This window comes from Falco punctatus (genome assembly GCF_963210335.1).
Source record: "Falco punctatus genome assembly, chromosome: 15".
NCBI lineage: Eukaryota > Metazoa > Chordata > Aves > Falconiformes > Falconidae > Falco > Falco punctatus.
Window position 1 is genome coordinate 22,185,488 of NC_137595.1, and position 12,988 is coordinate 22,198,475.

General features: G+C 56.1%; 1 protein-coding gene across 1 annotated transcript; it reads right to left on the bottom strand.

Annotated features, from left to right (window-relative positions):
- Positions 1-1,220: 1,220 nt before the first annotated feature.
- Positions 1,221-11,786, bottom strand: AMER1 (APC membrane recruitment protein 1). The gene is made up of 2 exons (XM_080366145.1): positions 11,311-11,786; positions 1,221-9,529 (listed from the first exon to the last, which is right to left on the bottom strand). The coding sequence occupies exon 2, from the start codon at positions 9,433-9,435 to the stop codon at positions 6,109-6,111; it is 3,327 nt and encodes a 1,108-aa protein (XP_080222271.1). The 5' UTR covers positions 9,436-9,529; positions 11,311-11,786; the 3' UTR covers positions 1,221-6,108.
- Between the last annotated feature and the right edge of the window lie 1,202 nt (positions 11,787-12,988).

Genomic DNA, 12,988 nt, shown 5'->3' on the forward strand with positions numbered 1-12,988 from the left:
GCCCTCCGCCGCCCCGGTACCAGCGGGAGAGGTCCCGGACCCCCGCACAAATGGAGTGACACGGGGTGACAGCCCCATCGCTCTCAGGTCATCATTCCTACCCGCTCAGAGCTATCACTGGGCTAGGGGAGTTTTAACACATCTTATTTCTGTTTTCCTTCTGAAATCCAGCAAGGAAACCACCCAGGCCAGACACTGAAGAGCAGGAGGAGCAGAGTAACGCAGGAGCGTGAGTTTCTTTCAAGCAGCCGCTGGAGTGCAGGGAAGAGCAGGTGCCTCGGCCACCTCCACGTCCTGCCCCATCCCTCACTGCCACGCGCTTCCTCGCCCCCACTGCACACCCCCGAGCACCTCACCACCCAAAGCGATGCTGGAGAGGCTGTTAATTAAAACCGATCGGAGGGATCAGCTATTTATTTATCAGTTATCAGCCAGGGCAGGCACAGCTCCCGGCAGTGCCTCGTGAGCATATGCCTCCCCCCAGGGCTGTGCCCAAAGCCTGGGGGCAGCGGGTCACAGGGCTGCAGCAGACACAGCTCGGAGCAACTTATAGACCAGGAAACTAGTGCTACTAAATAATAATGCTGACAAACTCCCTTAGAAATGCTTATTGCACAATAAGAAAAAAAACAAATTAAAACCATCCCTTCTGTTCCATACCAAGGGACCTACCTGTGAGGCCAGCTGGGTAGCATGGGGCAGGGCAGGGGGGGGCGAAGCTGCCGCTGGTTTTCCTGCTCCCATGGATACCACTGGAATTTCTCCATCACAATAAATTTTGCTGGAAAGGAAGGAGCCCGTGTGTCAGCTCACCTGCAGCCACTGGCACCTTGCGAGGATGGACCCCCACCAGTGATATTTCTCTAACCTGGAGCCAGGTGATCTCTGCTCCCTGTCACCCACGTCAGCCCTGGCTGCCACTGACTCCAGCAACAGCAGAGGATGAGGAACGATGATGGGAAATTTGACCCTGGGGGCTGGTGCCTTAAATGATGGGTATTTTGCAGTGTTCATTTAATGGCACAGCGCTTGGCCAAGGAGCATGTTACGGACCAGCGGTGTGCTGTGCTCTGTACAGCATCTCTTCTATTGCCTTCTCCCACTGAAAAAGCCACTTCACTTGCAAATAATCAAGAGACAGGAGAGGAGGGAAAAGGAAAAGATTAAATCAAGCATAAAATAAGCAAGGGAAAAAAACAAACCACAAGTGAAATCCAATGTTCTCTAAAAATCTGGTTTATTCCTTAGAGTTCAGTGAAAGGAACATTCATTTTAAAACACAATCAATACATTAAAAAGTTTAAAGGACTAATAGCAATGAGACCAGAAAGAAAACAAAAAAAAACAACCCCAAAATTCAGATAAGTCAGTCACCTGGGAGGAGCCGCTTCTGCTCCCAGGGCACCTGCAGACCAGCTCTGCAGCCACCCGCAGCACGAGGCAGCGGGGACGCACGGGCTGACCTGGGACAAGGGCTAATTTTTTTTTTCTTTAGAACCAAGAGGGTTTTTTTTAATTTACCACTTCACCCAAGCGTAGCTTCTAGGATGATTCAATACCAGCAAGAAGAGCAGGTAGCCCCAGCTGGAGAGGAGGGAGCTGCAAAATTAAGAGGTGGAGGGAATGTGAAATGCAGCGCCGGGTCCGAGCACCCCAGGAATGTTTGCTGAGCCACCTGCCCCTCCAGTCCCCATGCTGGGAACGGGGCCAAACCCATCTGAGAAAAAAATTTAAAAATTGCCATTAGGTGAAGAGCTATTTAATTAAAAGACATAAAAATCTATGCACAGCCAAATGGCTCAGCAGCAATTGCCATCTCTGCTGGCACTGGCGGGCGGAGAGAGAAGGTGAAAAAGTTGGCTTTTGGCTGTAATCTTTTAGCTTTTCAGCATTTAATTTTCTTCTTGCATGTCACTGTTTGACATTGTTCTTGTCTGCTCAATTAATCACCCTGCCCTTCTGCAGAGAAGTTATTTCAGCCCTTACACCCCGCGCAGGGTTGCAAACTCTGCAGGGACACAACTCCTACAGAGTCACACAAACAAAGCAGCATATTCATTCAACTCAATAAAAAACAAAAGCAAGAAGAGCCACATAAACTAGTGTTGGGTCTTAGCTTACCAGAAGCTCTCCTTGCATTTTTGATCCCAAAATTCAAGGCAGTATTATTCCAGGAAGACGCTTGACCGATGCTGGCAATGCAGGCGGCACAGGGCTTGAGCTCCCCCGGCTCCAGCCTGGCGTGGCAGGAGAGGAGGAGAAGGTGGAACACCCCGTTAATCCCGTATGGACCCCAGGATTATTTAAAGAGCAATCCTCACACACGGAGAAGGCGATGCTGCCTGCGCCAGGGCAAAAGCTGAGCTCCCAACCCGGCCAGGGAGCACCAAGGGGAGAGGAAACCTGTGCATCACCATGCACCAACTAACAGCATCTCCTGTCTGGGGATTAAAGAAAAGCCCCAGTTTTGGATAAAATAATTTAAGCAACCAGAAGGAAAAGCCGCAACTGAAATTTGCGGTTTTCTGGTTTAAAGATGGTCAGCAATACCTTCAGGGGGGGAAAAAAAATAAATCACAAAGTCCACAAATTCAGATTAGAAACAATGCTTAAAAAAAGAAAGAACAGTTGACTAGTGTGACAAAGCAGGATTAACACAAAGACATCTCAGCAGTGTGTGAAAGCGAGTGTGTGTATTGGTAACGGACCGGCTGCTGGGTTTGGGAGCTGGCCCTGGACACGCAGCAGAACAGCACGTTACAGGAGGGTATGAGGAGCGAGGTGGTTTCCTTGCATTGCACGGGCAGTGGCAGCAGCAGCAGCAAGAATTGCCTTTTCTCCATCGGAACGGTAAACCACACCACTTTGAAAGACAACGCACACGAGTAAAATAAGAGTCCATAAAATTTCCCCATGAATATAAAATGCAAAACTATACAAAAATAGATAAAATCGACCATTTTCTTATGTGTATAAAAACAAACAAACAAAAAAAAACCAACCCCAAAGTCCCCAAAATGCAATACAGAATTACTTGGTAGACTGACCCGAACGGCAGTGGTTTCCTCGCAAGTTAACAGCCGTAATTCATCACTTTCAAGGCAAGACCTTCCCTGGAAGGGACATACTCGGGCAAGTTCCTCAAGGGAAGGTCTTCCTTAATATTTTGGCAAGACAATCTGCTATTCCTGACTTCTATGACTTCTTTCTGGTTCGGAAGCCCTTTTTTATAAAAAGCCTCAATTAGCACTCTCAAATTTGAGTTCCTTGGGTAAGGCAGTATTTGACTAACAGCTTGATCCAGATCAAGGCCAGAAGATCTGGTCCTATTTATCCCGGGACAGACAGGTACTTTAGGAAGAGCAGTACGTCAGGCAGTGAAATCCAATCTGCCTGTGGCAGCAACAATTGATGGGCTGAGTTAGCATACTGAAAAATCTTATTTCTTTGGGTTAATGGAGCAGAATACGCCAATAATCCAGCAAATTAGCTCCAAAAATGCTTTTAGAAAATTCATTTTAAATCAATAGATATTTGCTTCAATTAGTTCACATTGAGTTAAGAGGAGAAACCTTTGGTATAAAGTCAGATTATCAAGTCCTGGCTGTATTGCTTTCACTCATTTGAGTCTAGAACTAAGCCCTTCCCTTACGTACCTACAACCGAAAGAATTATTCCTAGAGACATGCATCTGCAACTGAACATTCATTTTAGCACCGAGACACTTTCATACCTCACCAAGACTTTGGCCAAGGCTGCACCATGTCTAAACAAAACGCTACGCAAAACCCCCTTAACCCTCAAGATGCCTTTGGTGACACGCTAAAATAAAACAGTAATTAAAAAAACAGCAAGGGGCTGCTGCTCAGGCCAAGCAATTACTATGCGTGCCTGTCCGCGTGACGCCGCCAGCAGTATTTGCTCGTGGTTTTCATTCCATGAGTGGCGGTGAGATGTGCAGTGCCGAGACCAGCCCTGTCCTTACCGCGAGCAAGAGGGGAGCCCGTTCCAATTAGACAATATTCATTAGCAGATGGTCACGTGCTGTGCTAACGAGAGACTGCACTCACAACCCTGAGGCGAGGGGACCTGCCACCGGCCGGCCGACCGCGTTCTCCTCTTCAGGTGAGGGATGCGGAGCGGGAGCGGCATCAAGACCCGGGTTTGTTCCACGAAAACCCCACAGAGAGACAGGAGAAAAGAAACGTGGCACAGCAGGTTCCTGCGGCAACGCCCTGCAGCAGGACTGGTAGGAAAATACTGAAAACTTAAGGTTTAAGCCCATGGATACACAGATGGGTCTACTCCAGCCTCAGCAGGCTGGTCAGGAAAGACAACACATACGTGAGTCAAACCACAGGCAAGCAAAGCTTTGCCCTTCCCCGCTCCTTCACAGATGTACAAGGACAGAGCAGTAAGGAATTTCACTGCAAAAAGAAATACCGGGACCTCATTTTGCTTGGGAGGCGGAAATAAAAAGACCCCGACCCATCTCCTTGTGCCCGTAAACACAGCGATGCCAGGGAGCTGCTGACATTTCCAACCAGAGCCATGTCCGTACGGGGCTGCGGGCAGAGAGAGCAGCAGAGGGTTACCGGCCGCGGGCAGAAGCCTGGGGGAAAAGTGAGTTGGGGTGGCTCTGCCCAGCCCTTCACCCTGCACTTTGCTCCGGAGAGGGGAGGGAACTCTGGTGAAATTTCCAGTTCATTAATATTTTTTTTTTAATGCTACAAACTCTGTTGCAAAGAAAAGCAGAAAACAGGCAACTGGGGCTGGGAACAAAAATAATCATCGGTAACTGAATTAAAATCAGAATACAGAGCCTGGACAGAAGGAGGGAGAAGCTTTGTAGGCCATGGACAGGGAGGTTTGGTTTAGGGAAAAGCATGTCTGAGGTCACAGAGGACACGAGGACCAACAGCCTGGAGGAGACGTTTCCAAAAGCTTGCTCGTACAACCTCCTCAAAGTTTGCCCCCACAGCTCACAACCCTCCTCCACACTCCTTCAAAGAGGAAAAAGAAACACAAAACCTGCAGCAACCTCCAGCTTTTTTGTTCCCTCCAGTTAGGAGGAAGAAGTTGTGAAGCCCAATTTAGGCTGCGTTACATCCTGTATCCCATTGAACAGAATACTTTCCTCCTATGAGTTTATGCAAAGAAAACAACTGTAAAATATTTCTTTTAAAAAACAAACAACCCACTAAACTTCCTTTTGAAGAAAGCAACAGCATCTGCAACTTCACAGCTACAGGCACAACTCCAATTTAGCTTATTTCAAAGACCTTGTCCCTGTGGTCGTGGGCCGGGAGAGGCGAGGAGCGTGGGACAAAACACGGGAAAGGCTTTAACGGAGAATTACGCACTGTGAAGACAGACCATGACAAAGAAGGGACGGACACTTTGTTCTTAAAAGGGACACCATTGACAGCACATCTCTCCAAGCACAGTATCTTTGAGCAAATTAAAACTAGACCTGGAAAACATTACCAGCACGCACACAAAAGCTCCTGCTTTCCTTTGGGGCAAGGGGAAAAAAAACAAAACAAAACAAAACATTACTGCAAAGCCCTCTTTCAGCTGACTCGCCTCCCATCCTCGCTCTGGAAATAACTGGTATCCTTCCTCTCAACCTCCCCAAATCGAGACTGAGATGGAAGACATTCAAAGAGAGTCTGAACCAAAACATTTCACCAAGAAGAGGAAGAAGAAACCCAACTTCTCTCAAAAGTTTCCCCAAGACTTGCTCTATCAGCTCCAATCCTGCAGAAAACCCCCAAACCCGCCGTGCTAGCGATGGTTCCATTCCCAGCTCTTATTTTAGCAGCAACGTGAGTGCACGCTGGTGGCTGCTACTGCATTTGGCGTTCAGGAGCGTGGCGGCTCGTGCCGGAAAACAAGAAAGTGCCTCAGTGTTAACGTACGAATCCCGGAGGCGGCTCCGAACCCCACCAGAGCATCACAGCAGCAAGACCACGTACCACGGCTGTGGGAGAGGAGTGCATCTGATCAGCCCAGGTCTAAATTATAAAGTCACTCTCACAAATTGCTCGCTAACATTTTCCTCCCTCCCTGCCCTTCACAACCCTTTTCACACCCTCCCCGGCGCAGCTATTCGGCTTCAGCAACATTCACGGCAGCGCTCCGGCAGCCGGCTGGCAGTGTGTGGCTGGGGGCAGCTCTGCCTTTCAGGGGCTCTCCGCAGTGCTCGGGGCTGCTTACGGCATCGGTGGCACTGCTGGGATGCTGAGGCATGCCCTGGGCGATGCCAACGGGTTTGCACTTGACGCGTTTCTCTGGGGAGCAAGAGAAACTAAAGCCTGGGGGCAGCTCAGGCTCTGTCTCCCCCAGGGGTAACAGGCAGGCCAGCTTTTTGGTGGTGACTTCTCCACGGTACCTGTAGGAACCAGCCACCTCCCGGGACCACCTGGCGTCGGTCTGCAGAGGTAAATTGGAGGGCCTGAGCGGGAGCCTGTTCAGCTCTGGCTCTTGAGGCCACCTGTCCATTGTCTCTCCAGTGATGCTCTGGGAAAGAGGCAGGAAAGGGGACACGGTGCCCGACTGCTCCAACGGCTCCCAGTTACTCTCCACAGCAGCGGCTGGAGTGAAACCCCAGTGCTTCATCCCCCCGGCAGCCGCATCAGTGTCATGTTGGAGGTGCTGCAAGCCTGGCCAGCTCAAGCCACCATCAGCAGCTGCCAGCTCACCCTCCTCCTTGCTCCTGCTCCTCCTCGCTCCACCCGAGTCCTTTTTGCCACCCTCCCGCTTTGACCAGAGCCGGCTCAGCTGGGGGCCGCTCTTGGCAACCTGTGAGTCAGCAAGCTCAAACTCCAGGCTCTCCGTGTCAAGCGACCGGCTCCTCCGGTCGACAGAGAGCGGTGCTGGCATGGAGGGGCTCAGCCCGTGGAGGCGCAGGTGGCGGGGCAGGCTGGCGACACCCCAGTTGCAGCTCTGGAAGGAGCCCAGGGTGTACCCTGGGGACATTCTCTCGTCACATTCAGCCAACGACTCTTTCTGTCCATAGCCATCATCAAAGGCCTCGGCAATGTCCTCACCAGCGTTCATCTCGGGGTGCTGTTCACACTCCCCTTCTCCTTCCTGCTCCACATCGACAACGTCGAAGGTGACCATGGTGGGGAGGGCAGGGAGGTTCTGGGTGAAGGAAGAGCCGGAGGCAGAGCTCCCCAGACTTTCAGAGAGGCTGGAGAAGAGGGTCCCACTGCTGGCAAACTCCACTAGCGCTTGTGAGAAGCTCACAGTGTGCTCAGGCTCGTGTTCGCTGCCCACCTGGGGCTTGTCAGAGGTGGTCTCTGCTCCAGGGCCATGCTCCTGCTCTGGGAGTCTGTAGCTGGGGAACGTCCCTGCTTTGGCTGGGGCCATGCCACCGTGGACGGAGTCCCCAAACAACCCACATTCGGGGTCCGAATCAAACCCCAGGTTGTTCTTCGTGAGCTGAATAAGGCAACTTCCTTGGGCTTTTTGGCTGTTGTAACAGTTTTCTGGACACAGAGTCCCTGGAAAATCCCTCCACTCTGGATTTTCAGCTCTAGCCACCAAAACCCCACCATTCACACCCTTGTTTGGGGTGTGCGAGGCCACCTGCTCACTACCAAGGCCACTCTGATTGTTGCCAACTGAGCTGGCTGCTCTAGTTTTACATTCAACGCATTGCTTCTCCCGGGGACACTTCTCCTTGCTGGTAATATCAAGTCGTTTCAAGACAGGCTCCCCCTGCAGCTCCCAGTACAGCAGCTCCTTCTGAATGGCTGCTAGTCGCTCTTCTTCCGTTTCCATCACCCCTCTTTTCTGATCCATCATCTGGACCAGGCTCTTCTCAGCGGGGAGGCAGAAGTCCAAGAAGTAGCTGAAGATCCCCGGGCGTGAGACTTTGCTCTCGAACAGAGATTCCTCCCCGTGAGAGGGACTCATTAGTGCGTCAAACTCATAAAGTGCATCACCGCTGTAACTATCTCTGGGAAGACGGTCCTTCTTCATCTCACCAAGCCCATCTCCGGCTTCATCCTCTGGCCCCGGGGTGGTGGAGTCGTAATAACCCTCGTCACTATTAGGGGCGGACTCTTGCTGATCACTCTGCGGCGTCAGAAGGTCAACACCATCCATCGCATCCCCCATGTAGGGGTGGGCTTCCGCCTCGTGCGAGGCATGTGTCTCCAAACTGCTGCTCGACACCTGAGCTCCGTAGCTCCTGTCCCCTGCCACGTTGCTGTTCCACATCTGGTGGAGGTACTCCTCCGACTCCTCAGGTATAGCCATCTCCTCCCCACCACCCTGGTAGGTGACCAGGCAGGAGCTCCGTTTAACGGCATCTCTGCTGCGCTCCACAGAGATGGTGCTCTCAGCAATGTCAGGCTCAGCAATGTCATCACCACACCCCGTCAGGGAATCAAAGCTCTTCAGGGATGTGACGTCTCCCAAGATGAGATTTAGCAGGTCCCCAGAGTGTAGGCAGGGAGGGTCGTTGTCCATGAAGTCTGGATGAAAAGCCAGCAGCAGATTGCTGTGGTCAAACTCTGCGCAGGCAACAGTGTCAGCCTCTGATTTCGTATCCAGAACATCCCTCTTCCCCGACATCACCACCATGTCGCCCTCAGAGCTGCCTTCATCAGCTGTGAGACAGCCAGGCTCAGCAGCCTCACCACAGTTGGCAGCTGTGCCCACCAAGCAGTCATCCTCCGAGCTGCCCAGGCAGCCCGCGGCAAGAGGGACAGGTCCTAGTCCCCCTTCCTCCGCAGCCCCTTGGCTCTCCACTCCCACATCAGGAGCTTTGCTGGCTTCCTCTGTGTCCCTGGTCCACTCGGAGAGCTCCGCTTTCTCGCACTCAGCAACCTTGCTCTTCCGGTGACGCCGGATGCTGTTAAAAAACCCTTTCAGGCCTTTTTTGGGTCTGGGAAAGGAGGACTTATCTCCGTTGGGCTTTTTCTCACATCCCTCAATACTCCCAGGTGGAGAGCTGTCCTGCTGGCCAAAATCAAACTTGGTGCTGGCGTCTATGGCCAAGTGAGCACTTTGGGAACTTGGCAAAGGGCAAGGATGCAAGTCCCTGCTGCCCTCCAAAGGGCTCTCCAGCTGCGCCCCACTGCCCTTGTCATACGCAGCACCACTGAGCCCGTCGTGGGTCTTACACTTACTGAGGCCCTTTTTAGAGGCTACCTTCCCCTGGCCTTTGTTTCTGCCTCCAAAGAAACTGGGCAACGTACAGATGCTCCTCTTCCCTCCAAACAGTTTGAAAGCAGTTTTCTTCAGCTTGCCAGGGGGTGGCTGAGGCTGCTGCAGCTCCCCAGCTGCGACGGAGGCATTGCCCTGCTCAGGCAGCCCGTCCCCATTCTCCGCCTGCTGCTGGTTGCTTCCCTCCCGCTGCCCGCAGACCACCGACTGCGATCTGGTCCAGGCAGGCTCCTCCGTGCAGCCCGTTTCCATGGCCACTGGTCACTTCAGGTGCATCCAGCTGGAAACAATGATTTTGGTAGCAAAGTCCTCTTCTGGGCGCAGAGATTGAAGCATCGCAGCTGATCTAAAGCAAAGAGAAAGGGGAGAGAAGTGAGGAGACAGCAGCAGACGGTGCAAAGCCAGAGGCAGAGGTGTCACGAGATGAAGAGCTTCGTCACCAGCTGGAACTGGAGCTGCAAGAGTCTCCAACAGCTGCTCAGCTCCCTCCACTCAAAGCTGGGCACAAAAACATCACAATGTTGAAATTTGAAAGTTTGCAAGTACAGGAAAACCAGGTGTCTCCATTCAGCTGCCATCTCTGTTCTCCTGCCCAAACCCTGAGCCACCCTTCACTCCATCTCCTTCAGCTGCCCAGCCTTTTTTGCCACTGGGCCAGTCAGGTTCGGTCACCAGCCGTTTTTGAGCAGGGAGACACAGGCTGCTCCAGCGAGCAGGGACCGACACCTGCCAAACCCCACTTCCAGCTCTCCCAGACCTCAGGCCAAGATACAGGGAGCATTGTCACACAGAGCTGGACCAGGACATGGCCCATACCCTGAGCATGTGTCCAGGAAGAAAGCTGTTTACTAGATTTTTTTTTTTTTTAGAAGATTTCAATTGTTTTTGGAAATTACCTGTCCAGCGAGAAAGAATTGCATTAAAAATACCCACTATGAACCACCTTGAGCAGATTATCTCAAAAGCAGAAAGGTAGGTTTTAAATTTGATCTGGATTGATGTCAGCAACAGCAGAACTAAAATAATAATGTTTCTTTCACAGAGATGAGGTTGAGGAAAGCAAATGCAATAAAAATCGTAATGCGCTGCCAAGCCATAATGCCCAGGGCTTAGCTCTTGCTACTGCGAGGCTTTCCATAGCATTTAGCCAGGGATCCTAAATAAAAATACACCCAAACGATGGCCTCTGGCTCCTGCAGGCCAACAGCAAACCTAACATTTAAGATTTTATTTCTTTTTCTCCCCTCAAACCTGGGGAACATGGCAGCGCTGCTTTGCCTTTATAATTAACGGTAACCCCCAGCGTCCACCCGCCCCACTCAGGTCAGCAGCTGGCTGGCAGCCCCCGCCCTCGGCCACCAACGTCCCCCTCAGAACACCCAGCCCCCCCCTCCCCGGGCACCCTGCCCCGCCCCCCCCCGCCGGACTCCTCCTGGCCTGGCCGAGGCCCGGAGCCCCCCGCGGTGCTGGCTGGGTGACACGCGTGTCCCTGCGCCCTGGAGGGGGAGGGGGCCGAACCGAGGCAGAAGCGAGATTTAAAAAATTCAATTTGAAAATTATTTGGCCACGGCTCCGCTGGCACCAGCGGCCGCCGCCACGGCCAGGCAGCACCTATCTATGGGCGTGCGAAACGTAAAGGCACCGGGTGCGAACACCCTCAAAACGGATTTCGAAAAATGGGGGGGGGTGGGGGGGGGGGGTGTAAAAACAAAAAGCCAGCACAGAGCGAGGAAAGCTGGCGGGTCCCCTCGCCCAGCCGGGCTGGGCCTGCCGGGGCAGCGGGGACGGTGCCCGCCCCGGGGACGGGCGAGGGGCGAGAAGGGCTGCGGCCCGGCCCGGCCCCTCCGTCCACCCCCGGCCCGGCCTGGCGGCAGCGCGGCCCGAGCCCCCGGCCCTGCCCCGGCTCCCCGGCCCCGCCCGGCCCCGGCGCTGCCGCTCAGCTCGCCGGGTCCGCGGGAGGCGGGAAGGCGCGGCCGCCCCGGGCGGCGAGGAGGGGAGGGGAGGCCGGGCCGGGCGGGAGGCCCCGGCCCGCAGGAGGAGCCGCGGGGAAGCGCCCGGCGGGCACAGGGGTGGCCCGCGCCCACCCGCGGGGAAGCGGCGGCCCGGCCCGGCCCCCCCTGCACTTACCGGGCGCCCGGGGGCGGAGCGGGGCGGCGGGGCCAGCCCGGGCCGCCGGCGAGTAGCCCCGGGTCAGCGGGTCCGGCCGGCGCGGCCGCGAGGGGCGGGGCCTGCGTGACGCAGGGGGCGGGGCCGCGGGGCTGGAGGGGGTGGGGCCGCGGGGCGGGGCCGCCGGCGCGGGGCCACGGGTGACAGCGGGACACGCGGGTGGCAGCGCGTGCGGTGCGGGGGGGCGGGGCCGCGGCGCGGGGTCGCCTCGCCGCGGGTGGCCGTGACGGTGGGTGACGCGGGGGGCGGGGGGCGCTGCCGTGACGCGGGCGCCCCCGCGTGACAGCGCGTGTGTGCCGGGCGGGGAGCCGGGACAGGGCCCCGCGTGCGCCGCGACACGCCACGGGGGTGACACCATCGCGGTGTGTTACCCTCACACCTACCCACCCACCGCCGCATCCTCCGCTCCTGCCACCCTGGCACTCCCAGTACTTCCCCCCCCCCGCCGCTGACACCCCACCACCCCCCAGGCTCAACCCCACCCACCGCTGCACCCCTAGCTCACCCCCCCCCCAGCTCACCCCCCCCCCCCCATGCATGGCTGACACCCACCCACCGCCACACCCCCCACTCACACCCACCCTGGCACAGACCCAGCCCCCACCCACCCACTGCACTCCCAGTTCCCCCCCCCAGCTGACACCCACCCATCCCCAGCTCACCCCCATGCACTCACCCCCAGCTCACCCCCACCCACCGCTACGCCCACAGCTCACACACACCCACCCACTCACGGCTGACACCCACCCACCACCGCACCCCCAGTTCCTGCCACCCACTGCACACCCAGTGTCCCCCCCAGCTCACCCCCACCCACTGCCACACCCCCAGCTCACACCCACCCACCCACCCCCAGCTTGCACCCACCCACTGATCCCCACCCTCCGGCTGACACCCACCCACGCACCCCCAGCTCCCACCCCCGACCCTGGAGGCCCCCCATCCCCATGCACCAGGCCGGGGGCTGCGGGTGCAGCAGGGACCCCAGCAGCAGCCCCCACCCCCTGGGAGCAGGGCGTGTGCGGCCCCCTGGAACGGAGCTTCCCCCATGCTGGAACCTTCCAGCTCCTGCTGGGGTCACCCACGCTCCCGCTGGTCCCTCAGGCCACCACCAGCCCCCCGGAGCAGTGGCCACTGCAGGGGCAGGGGGAGGGAAGACCCCCCAGCTCCCCACGGTCCATGCCCGGTGCTTTTCCCGGCCCTAACGCCCCCCCGGGGAGATGCCCCACTGCCTAATTAATAGACATTGATGAACAGGTTCCATAACGAGCCCATAAATAACGTGACGCACGCCTGTGCATCGTGGGGTGCGACCTTGGAGCCCCCCTGCCCCCACGTGGCTTGCGGTGCCACTGGGGCTGGGGGGCTGCATCCTGCTGCATCCCCACAGCAGTGCGGAGCCTGCAGCTCACACCGTGGCAGCTGCCAGCACTGGGGGGGGGGCGACACCCAGCCTCCGAGCCTCTGGGGGGGGTTGTCCCTGTCACCATCCCCATCCCTGTCCCTGTCCCCTGGGTGCCCAGCACCAGGCCCAGCCCCCAACCCCACCCCCACCCGCGGCCATGGCGCTTCCCTGCAGCCCCTCAGCGGGCCAGTGCTGCCGGGCCCCGAGGGTGTTTCACCAAACGGGCCACCAGAG